This window comes from Haliotis cracherodii, unplaced genomic scaffold (genome assembly GCF_022045235.1).
Source record: "Haliotis cracherodii isolate W230 unplaced genomic scaffold, xgHalCrac1.p SCAF_4, whole genome shotgun sequence".
In the NCBI taxonomy this organism is placed as follows: Eukaryota; Metazoa; Mollusca; class Gastropoda; order Lepetellida; family Haliotidae; genus Haliotis; species Haliotis cracherodii.
The window spans coordinates 43919930-43931517 of NW_027266297.1; the positions used below are offsets into that span (position 1 = coordinate 43919930).

Genomic DNA, 11588 nt, shown 5'->3' on the forward strand with positions numbered 1-11588 from the left:
AATTTGACTGCTGCCTGGCACCTCACTTTGCTTTTGAAACCATGCAGCGTTTGCAAGTGTATCTATTGCCCTCGGAGGAAAGTTTCTATACCACACCATACTCATGAAACATTTCCTTTCGGTCATCCTTAGAGCAGGCCACAATTGGAAAAGGTTTTGGGTGACCTTTGCAATATGTCAAGGTCACAGTGAAAGTATTTCATGAAGTTTGTATGCTTTTTTCACTAAAATACCTTAATGTTTTTGAAGATATAGTCTTATTTGCAAACTGATGTTTTATGTTTTCTGAGTTTGTTGAGTACTATAAGAAGTTGCTTGATGAGTGGTATGTTTGTTGCAGGAGTGTCTCATCAATGACACCCTGGAGACAGCAGCAACCTACCTCATCATCCTACAGAACCTGGAGAAACCCATGGTCAGCAGACAGGTGAGTGGGTCAGCAGAAGGTTGGAGTTGAGGTCAGCAGACATATGAGAGGGGTCAGCAGACAGGTGAGAGGGGTCAGCAGACAGATGATAGGGGTCAGCAGAAGGTTTGGGTTGAGGTCAGCAGACAGATGAGAGGGGTCAGCAGAAGGATGGGGTTGAGGTCAGCAGACAGATGAGAGGGGTCAGCAGAAGGATGGGGTTGAGGTCAGCAGACAGATGAGAGGGGTCAGCAGAAGGATGGGGTTGAGGTCAGCAGACAGATGAGAGGGGTCAGCAGAAGGGTGGGGTTGAGGTCAGCAGACAGGTGATAGTGATTATGAGTAACAGTTAGTGGGTTATAATTAACCTTGTATGTTGGCTGATACAATGCATTATGTGTGGTAATATGTTTGTCCTCTGTTTCACAGCACGCTACGCTCCTGCTGGATGCGTCGCTGGACGCCGGCAAGTGGGAGCTGTGTCGGGACTTGGTCAGGTTCCTCAAGGCCATAGGTCAGTCTCTCACTACAACCCTCACATGTAGTCTAACATCCCCCTTACAGGGAACACCTTGAGTAGCTGTACACTTGATACAACACTCACCAGCCTCACATGTAGTCTAACATCCCCCTTACAGGGAACACCTTGAGTAGCTGTACACTTGATACAACACTCACCAGCCTCACATATAGTCTAACACCCCCCTTACAGGGAACACCTTGAGTAGCTGTACACTTGATACAACACTCACCAGCCTCACATGTAGTCTAACATCCCCTTACAGGGAACACCTTGAGTAGCTGTACACTTGATACAACACTCACCAGCCTCACATGCAGTCTAACATCCCCTTACAGGGAACACCTTGAGTAGCTGTACACTTGATACAACACTCACCAGCCTCACATGTAGTCTAACATCCCCCTTACAGGGAACACCTTGAGTAGCTGTACACTTGATACAACATTCACCAGCCTCACATGTAGTCTAACATCCCCCTTACAGGGAACACCTTGAGTAGTTGTACACTTGATACAACACTCACCAGCCTCACATGTAGTCTAACATCCCCCTTACAGGGAACACCTTGAGTAGCTGTACACTTGATACAACACTCACCAGCCTCACATGTAGTCTAACATCCCCCTTACAGGGAACACCTTGAGTAGTTGTACACTTGATACAACACTCACCAGCCTCACATGTAGTCTAACATCCCCTTACAGGGAAAACCTTGAGTAGCTGTACACTTGATACAACACTCACAGCCTCACATGTAGTCTAACATCCCCCTTACAGGGAACACCTTGAGTAGCTGTACACTTGATACAACACTCACCAGCCTCACATGTAGTCTAACATCCCCCTTACAGGGAACACCTTGAGTAGCTGTACACTTGATACAACACTCACCAGCCTCACATGTAGTCTAACATCCCCTTACAGGGAACACCTTGAGTAGCTGTACACTTGATACAACACTCACCAGCCTCACATGTAGTCTAACATCCCCCTTACAGGGAACACCTTGAGTAGCTGTACACTTGATACAACACTCACCAGCCTCACATGTAGTCTAACATCCCCTTACAGGGAACACCTTGAGTAGCTGTACACTTGATACAACACTCACCAGCCTCACATGTAGTCTAACATCCCCTTACAGGGAACACCTTGAGTAGCTGTACACTTGATACAACACTCACCAGCCTCACATGTAGTCTAACATCCCCTTACAGGGAACACCTTGAGTAGCTGTACACTTGATACAACACTCACCAGCCTCACATGTAGTCTAACATCCCCCTTACAGGGAACACCTTGAGTAGCTGTACACTTGATACAACACTCACCAGCCTCACATGTAGTCTAACATCCCCCTTACAGGGAACACCTTGAGTAGCTGTACACTTGATACAACACTCACCAGCCTCACATGTAGTCTAACATCCCCTTACAGGGAACACCTTGAGTAGCTGTACACTTGATACAACACTCACCAGCCTCACATGTAGTCTAACATCCCCCTTACAGGGAACACCTTGAGTACCTGTACACTTGATACAACACTCACCAGCCTCACATGTAGTCTAACATCCCCCTTACAGGGAACACCTTGAGTAGCTGTACACTTGATACAACACTCACCAGCCTCACTTGTAGTCTAACATCCCCCTTACAGGGAACACCTTGAGTAGCTGTACACTTGATACAACACTCACCAGCCTCACTTGTAGTCTAACATCCCCCTTACAGGGAACACGTTGAGTAGCTGTACACTTGATACAACACTCACCAGTCTCACTTGTAGTCTAACATCCACCTTACAGGGAACACCTTGAGTAGCTGTACACTTGATACAACACTCACCAGCCTCACATGTAGTCTAACATCCCCCTTACAGGGAACACCTTGAGTAGTTGTACACTTGATACAGGACTCACTCACTCCGTTAGCCGTTAGCTGGTGCCATGGTTAAAGATTTGCTTATCATCCCGAAACCTAGCTTCAATTCCAGTGTCCCTCGTCATTGGCTCATTACTGCTAACACGCAACAATCACTCAATCACTTTTAAGGTAAGAATATAGGTCCCCATGCTTGTCTAAAGAGGCAACTAACTGGATCGGTTGGTCAGACTTGCTGACTTGTTGATTACATGTCATTGTATCCCATTTGCGTCGATCGATGCTCATGATGTCAATCACTGGATTGTCTGTCTTGATTATTTACAAACCACCATCATGTAGCTGGACTATTTCTGAGTGCAGTGTTAAACAATAAAAACACCCAACTCAGCCACGCTGGCTGGCTATGCCCAAAATCATAAATTATGTTTTCAATCATGTATTGATTAACCTTCTCTTGTTTAACAGATTTAAATAGTGTCATATAAATCCTTGTTATTTTCAGATCCAAATGAAGCGGAGATGTCTCCACCAATAGGAATGTTCAGTCGAGTGGGGTCAGGGTCCTCCTACCCAGCAGCCTCTCTCAGTCCGCCGATCTCACCAACAGACGCAGGAGGATTTAACTTTAGTAATGTCAGCAACGTTGGCCGAGTGCGGACGTCCAGCATGGTGGCTGACCCAGTCCGAGATCTGCCGAAACCAAAAGACAAGCTCAAACATACTGCCTCTGACCCTTTGGTTAGAAAAGGGTGAGTTAAAGAAACAATACTTTGTGTAGTTATATGTCTGGCTTTGGTTATCTGTAGAGGCAGACTAGGCTCCGGCAAATTGCCAGTCTTAGCAAAATTTGATGCAAGTTTAAATTTGGCTATCTGTTAACTAAAATTTAATTATGTACATAGTATTAATGAATACCTTAACAACCCAGAGACGCTGTCACAGTTTCACACAGGGCACTAAATAGAAAGACATTGAATGAAAATGGAGCTCTCCTTGAAGAGCTTATGACAATCAAACTTTAGTGAAATGTACTCATATTATGTTTTGTAACAATAAAGTTCATAAATAGAAACAACAAAACCCTTTCCTAAATCATAAGAAATCTCTGCCAAAAAAATCCATTGTATGATTCCAAACTTTATTAAATCTAACTTGAGTGTTGTGAACTGCAACCTTAGCGCTAAGACTATTATCAGTCTTTATCAAAGATCACTTTCTGGAACTCACTTCTAGATTGTCTATGTTGAATTTTGGAAGCTATACCTCGTAGCTTGTGAGTTCTTCATATTTTTTAGTGGCCCATGTGATTGATCTGCGCCCCCATACTTGTAAAGTGATCTTAGCGTTAAGACTGGCGTCTACTCCAACTGTTAGTTGTAGAGACATCTTTATATGGAACAAAGGTCAGGACTCCCCAGTGAAGTCAATCAGGCACCCTAATCCAACCTAAGAGTAAGAGAAGCCCCCATTGAAAAGTAGCTTAGGAAGATAATGATGGTTACTGTTGCCCCTCGGTGTTCTAGGTCGGTGTCAGGCAAGGGGAAGATGAACGAGCCGACGGCGGAGCAGGTGTATATAGATATGATCCTTTGTCGGCATGCACGCAAACTGCTCAGCTCCAACCAGATCCGGACGCTAGGCTACTACTCTTCCAACATGGACGACTTCCAGCTCGTCTCCTGGCTGCGGAGGGAGAGGTAAGACACACAGACGGGTGAAGACATGGGTTTCCATCACTCACATATTAATGTCTGCTTCACACCAATCCACACATTCATTGCAGTGTATCACCTCCCTGTAGATTTCTGGTGGTGGAAGCTGAGCAGTACCTTGCTACAATTAAGCAGCTAATTGTTGAGCAGGGAGAGCCCTACCCACGTATGTTTATTATAGCAAAGTGGTTAATGTTGATGACCAGTGTCTGTTAGGGTATTCTTCTCATGGCATTCCTCACACATTAAGACATGCTAGACTGATGTACCAGAATATGGCTGAAATACATTTAAAATCTTTGTTCAACACTCACTCACTCACTCACTCACTCACTCACTTAAAAGACTGTTAAACAAGACTCTCTCACTAACTGTAGAGTCAGACATTCGTCTGTACTGCATGAAACCCATCTCCAGTCACAGTCCTGGCCTAGAACTGTGCTCCATGTCATGCTTCAGATGATACAACAGACTGAATGTTGTGTTGCAGGGTCCGTGCAGCCAAGCTGGATGACTTTGTGACAGCCCTGCGGGACATCCACCAGCAGTTTGACTGGCCACTGCCCATCCTATCCTACCATCAACTGAAGAAAAGTCTGGCATGTACGTCCCAATCACAGACCAGTAGACTTGTGTAGGAAGTGACTACCCCCTGGGGTATCATCGTACATGTGGAATGAGTTGTGTATTCTTGGTACGCCACAGGGGGTCTTTGTCAGCAAGGATTAGAGAGCATTTAAAGACATACAACTGTTATTCCAACTTTTAGATGCTGATTTTACATTTTAGAGACATGATAAGTAGCATTTGCATTATCTGTCCAGTGCCCTGAGTTGTTCCTGAAATGATTTGATAACCTGTTTCAGGATTTCTTAAGTTAGTGAGAGTTTTTTGTGTATTCTGTGTATTCTGACATTGATATTTCAGGGCTCCTTGTGTAACGGCATAGTGAATTAAATTGCTGTTATTCATCCTAAATATGAGAGGAATGTGTGGTTTAAGTTTTCTTTTTGTGTTTCAATGTTTGAAAATGAATGACACGGACAAATACTTTCAGATTCGTCATCTAGTCTTGGGTCATCATTGTTAGAGGAGGACACGGCTAGTCCGCTGAGTGACAGCGACAAGCCCATGACAGACAGCCAGGATCCGGTACTGTTGACGCCATTCTGCACTGTCCGACCGCCTCCCACTGAGTCGCTCATGTCCCAGTCCACGTCGGACGATGTGTTCCTCAGACCACAGCATTCCAAGAGTAAGTTAGAACAGTCACAGTCAGAACAGTCAGATATATTTCCTATAACTTTAGCTCTGTGATCTATAGTGTTGCAAAGTGTTATGAAGCGTTATACTCACAATTCATTGAGTTTAACCCCAGATTCATTTTGTTTATGACCTAGTCAGTAACTTTCTGGTGCTTGTGGGTTTCATTAGTTGTAATCGTCTATGATCACCTTTGTTTCTGAGGCAATAACTCCAGATTTGAGATGAGTAGCTTGCGTTTCCTCTATTGTGATAACACCTGTGAAGATCTGTGTTAGATTTGGTCTTCAGCAACTCATGCTTGTTGTAAGAGGTGACTAACATGATCAGGTGGTCAGGCTAACTGACTTGGTTGATGCATGTTATCATATCCCAATTGCGGAGATCGGTGCTCATGATGTCAATCAGTGTATTATCTAGGGACTGCAGTCATATAGCTGGAATATTGCTGAGTGCGGTGTTAAACAACAGGCAAACAAAGCTATTGTGGATAGGAACAGGGATAATACATTTTTATCAGTTTTTGTCTTGAAGCAGATATGTAAGGCTTTCATGCAGGTTGATTAAAGTAAGTTCATCATTCCTATTTGTGTTGACTGTGATCTGATACCTCACTGTTCACTGTCCACTGTCCACAGCTGAAGACAGTAGTGTTGCCACCCTTGAGGTGTCCGACAGCAGTTCTCTACTGGGGGAGTACGAAGTGGTCAACGACACGCTCAACAGTGACCACGTCACGCCAGAAATCGAGCACATGTCACAGGAGATTGCGAACAAGGGGCCTGTACAGTCTGAGGTGGAACTCAGGTAAGCTGGCTCTACTCCTATAGGCTAGCTCTACTCCTATAGGCTGGTTCTACTCCTATAGGCTGGCTCTACTCCTATAGGCTAACTCTACTCCTATAGGCTAACTCTACTCCTATAGGCTAACTACTCCTATAGGCTAACTACTCCTATAGGCTAGCTCTACTCCTATAGGCTAACTCTACTCCTATAGGCTAACTCTACTCCTATAGGCTGGCTCTACTCCTATAGGCTAACTCTACTCCTATAGGCTAACTACTCCTATAGGCTAACTCTACTCCTATAGGCTAACTCTACTCCTATAGGCTGGCTCTACTCCTATAGGCTAACTCTACTCCTATAGGCTAACTACTCCTATAGGCTAACTCTACTCCTATAGGCTAACTACTCCTATAGGCTGGCTCTACTCCTATAGGCTAACTCTACTCCTATAGGCTAACTACTCCTATAGGCTAACTCTACTCCTATAGGCTAACTCTACTCCTATAGGCTGGCTCTACTCCTATAGGCTAACTCTACTCCTATAGGCTAACTACTCCTATAGGCTAACTCTACTCCTATAGGCTGGCTCTACTCCTATAGGCTGGCTCTACTCCTATAGGCTAACTACTCCTATAGGCTAACTCTACTCCTATAGGCTAACTCTACTCCTATAGGCTAACTACTCCTATAGGCTAAATCTACTCCTATAGGCTAACTCTACTCCTATAGGCTGGCTCTACTCCTATAGGCTAACTCTACTCCTATAGGCTAACTACTCCTATAGGCTAACTCTACTCCTATAGGCTAACTCTACTCCTATAGGCTGGCTCTACTTCTATAGGCTAACTCTACTCCTATAGGCTAACTACTCCTATAGGCTAACTCTACTCCTATAGGCTAACTACCCCTATAGGCTGGCTCTACTCCTATAGGCTAACTCTACTCCTATAGGCTAACTACTCCTATAGGCTAACTCTACTCCTATAGGCTAACTCTACTCCTATAGGCTGGCTCTACTCCTATAGGCTAACTCTACTCCTATAGGCTAACTACTCCTATAGGCTAACTCTACTCCTATAGGCTGGCTCTACTCCTATAGGCTGGCTCTACTCCTATAGGCTAACTCTACTCCTATAGGCTGGCTCTACTCCTATAGGCTAACTCTACTCCTATAGGCTAACTACTCCTATAGGCTAACTCTACTCCTATAGGCTAACTACTCCTATAGGCTGGCTCTACTCCTATAGGCTAACTCTACTCCTATAGGCTAACTACTCCTATAGGCTAACTACTCCTATAGGCTAACTCTACTCCTATAGGCTGGCTCTACTCCTATAGGCTAACTCTACTCCTATAGGCTAACTACTCCTATAGGCTAACTCTACTCCTATAGGCTGGCTCTACTCCTATAGGCTGGCTCTACTCCTATAGGCTAACTACTCCTATAGGCTAACTCTACTCCTATAGGCTAACTCTACTCCTATAGGCTAACTACTCCTATAGGCTAAATCTACTCCTATAGGCTAACTCTACTCCTATAGGCTGGCTCTACTCCTATAGGCTAACTCTACTCCTATAGGCTAACTACTCCTATAGGCTAACTCTACTCCTATAGGCTAACTCTACTCCTATAGGCTGGCTCTACTTCTATAGGCTAACTCTACTCCTATAGGCTAACTACTCCTATAGGCTAACTCTACTCCTATAGGCTAACTACCCCTATAGGCTGGCTCTACTCCTATAGGCTAACTCTACTCCTATAGGCTAACTACTCCTATAGGCTAACTCTACTCCTATAGGCTAACTCTACTCCTATAGGCTGGCTCTACTCCTATAGGCTAACTCTACTCCTATAGGCTAACTACTCCTATAGGCTAACTCTACTCCTATAGGCTGGCTCTACTCCTATAGGCTGGCTCTACTCCTATAGGCTAACTACTCCTATAGGCTAACTCTACTCCTATAGGCTAACTCTACTCCTATAGGCTAACTACTCCTATAGGCTAACTCTACTCCTATAGGCTAACTCTACTCCTATAGGCTGGCTCTACTCCTATAGGCTAACTCTACTCCTATAGGCTAACTACTCCTATAGGCTAACTACTCCTATAGGCTAACTCTACTCCTATAGGCTAGCATGGTGTTCAGGGTGCTGGGAGTATGTATTGAAAGAGGTGTAGGGCAGTTTTGTGTTTACACACAAATAAATCACAATCTCATAGAATCTATATACATACACAACATGGTATTTAAGGAAGCCAAGGATACAGACAGAGACACAATCGACTCAGCCTCTATAACACACCATCTCCGAGGCAACTCTTACCCAGAAACTAACTGCCCCACCTTGGCACACAAATAAATCACAATCTCATAGAATCTATATACATACACAACATGGTATTTAAGGAAGCCAAGGATACTGACAACATCGAGCGTCTAAAGAAACCGGAAGTAATAGGGTGTGGTCAAGCTCCTCACAGCCATAGCTCATTCGTGGAGCTCTCTATATTATTGCTGCCACTTGTCAAAGCTCCCCACTGTGATAGGTGCAAGGCCACAACCATGCTTTGAGTTAGACCATTATGTTTACAAACCAGTGGTGACTGTGACACTGAATACTCTTACCCCAGCTAAATAATTGTCTTTGTTGTCAATTTGATTTTCTATTTCATTATATCATGTAATTGGTAAAGTAAGAATGTAAGGTTAAAGTTGGGTGATTTTCCATTTGTCTGCAATCTCGAACAAATCTGATTAAACAAACGAAAAGGACAATTCATGTGGCAAATCTGGTCAGTTGTAAACCTTTTTAAAATTCACTATGATGCCATTCCCATAGACAAAAAAAATGTACAAACGTGTCTACAATTAGGGGTAAGATTCTCATAATGGCGACTTCCAAACTGACAGCAGCGATGTTCCAGAGAGTGTGACGCAAGTGTCACATGCTGGTAAGGAATTGCATAATGTGCAGGCCACAAGAAAATATGGCCAAAACATATAACTTTGTATCTTGATAAGCCAGGGAGAGGTGATAAGCCTTGACAAGCCAGGGAGTGGTGATAAGCCTTGACAAGCCGGGGAGTGGTGATAAGCCTTGACAAGCCAGGGAGTGGTGATAAGCCTTGACAAGCCAGGGAGTGGTGATAAGTCTTGACAAGCCAGGGAGCGATGATAAGTCTTGACAAGCCAGGGAGTGGTGATAAGTCTTGACAAGCCAGGGAGTGGTGATAAGCCTTGACAAGCCAGGGAGTGGTGATAAGCCTTGACAAGCCGGGGAGTGGTGATAAGCCTTGACAAGCCAGGGAGTGGTGATAAGCCTTGACAAGCCAGGGAGTGGTGATAAGCCTTGACAAGCCGGGGAGTGGTGATAAGCCTTGACAAGCCAGGGAGTGGTGATAAGCCTTGACAAGCCAGGGAGTGGTGATAAGCCTTGACAAGCTGGGGAGTGGTGATAAGCCTTGACAAGCCAGGGAGTGGTGATAAGCCTTGACAAGCCAGGGAGTGGTGATAAGTCTTGACAAGCCGGGGAGCGGTGATAAGCCTTGACAAGCCAGGGAGTGGTGATAAGTCTTGACAAGCCAGGGATCGGTGATAAGCCTTGACAAGCCAGGGATCGGTGATAAGCCTTGACAAGCCAGGGAGTGGTGATAAGCCTTGACAAGCCAGGGAGCGGTGATAAGTCTTGACAAGCCAGGGAGTGGTGATAAGTCTTGACAAGCCAGGGAGCGGTGATAAGTCTTGACAAGCCAGGGAGCAGTGGTAAGTCTTGACAAGCCCGGGAGTGGTGATAAGCCTTGACAAGCCAGGGAGTGGTGATAAGTCTTGACAAGCCAGGGAGCGGTGATAAGCCTTGACAAGCCAGGGAGTGGTGATAAGTCTTGACAAGCCAGGGAGCGGTGATAAGCCTTGACAAGCCAGGGAGTGGTGATAAGTCTTGACAAGCCAGGGAGTGGTGATAAGCCTTGACAAGCCAGGGAGTGGTGATAAGTCTTGACAAGCCAGGGAGTGGTGATAAGCCTTGACAAGCCGGGGAGCGGTGATAAGCCTTGACAAGCCAGGGAGTGGTGATAAGTCTTGACAAGCCCGGGACTGGTGATAAGCCTTGACAAGCCATGCATTGACCAGTGTACTCTAAAGTTACAAATTTCCCTTTTCATCTTTCATTGTCAAATGGGCAATGGATGTCACTTGTCTATATCTTGAAGTTATCAAAGGTATTAGAAGTATTAGAACAACCAAGCATTGAGTTGTAGGGCAGTATAGGCCAGGATGTTGTCACAAGAACCACAGGCTGACAACTATTTCTTAGAGAATGAATGCATACACATTTATTGTAGAATTGTACATGACAAGTCTTCACCGTACCCCTATCTACCGTATCTACCTCCCTGTATGGTGGGTGTGACATCCATGCCTTGTCTCCTGCAGGTACCTCCTCCAGATCATGTTGGAAGCTGGCTGTCTGGAGTGGGCTCTCATCATGGCCACGGTGTTGCGGGACACGCTGGGGGTGACGAGGACGGTGAACACAGCCAGTCTGACAGACACGCCCCTGGACATGGCGGCCAGGATGAGGGAGGGGCTGTCCTACCTGGAGCTGTGGGCAGACACAGAGTGGTGGGTGCAGACTAGCTGACCACTGTCTGGTGTATGGTGGTCAGAACTGTATACATGAGATTGTGTGCTTGCGCTCAACTGTGTACTGGCAATCATATCATCAGCAACACAACCATTTGCTTACTGTGAAACCTAATTTGCATGTTTTAGAGCAGAAAGAGGATAATGTTCTTGCTACAATTCCACTAGCATTTGGTGGAATTGCTGTCTGTAAGATAGAGCTGTTCACAGGACATGTCTACACTTTCGGTAAAAATTAGAAGAGTGATTTTTGTAAAGACTTGTGCAAAGAGAAAGTTCAAGGAAGTGAGTTTCTTAGGTCTCAGTTTCTCAACTTATTATACAGCCATTCCATGCTCAGGAATAAAGTGTTGATATTAAGGAACCC

The 11588-nt window shown here is 45.0% G+C and overlaps 1 protein-coding gene across 1 annotated transcript in view; it reads left to right on the forward strand.

The window, feature by feature from the left end:
• The window catches only part of LOC139478195 (guanine nucleotide exchange factor subunit RIC1-like), an 80257-nt gene that overhangs the window by 61194 nt on the left and 7475 nt on the right, over positions 1–11588 (forward strand). Inside the window, exons 25-32 of the mRNA XM_071260567.1 lie at positions 341–427; positions 836–920; positions 3319–3565; positions 4340–4513; positions 5019–5131; positions 5586–5783; positions 6430–6598; positions 11012–11200. Coding sequence (XP_071116668.1) covers positions 341–427; positions 836–920; positions 3319–3565; positions 4340–4513; positions 5019–5131; positions 5586–5783; positions 6430–6598; positions 11012–11200 — 1262 coding nt within the window. The remainder of the gene's footprint in view (positions 1–340; positions 428–835; positions 921–3318; positions 3566–4339; positions 4514–5018; positions 5132–5585; positions 5784–6429; positions 6599–11011; positions 11201–11588) is intronic.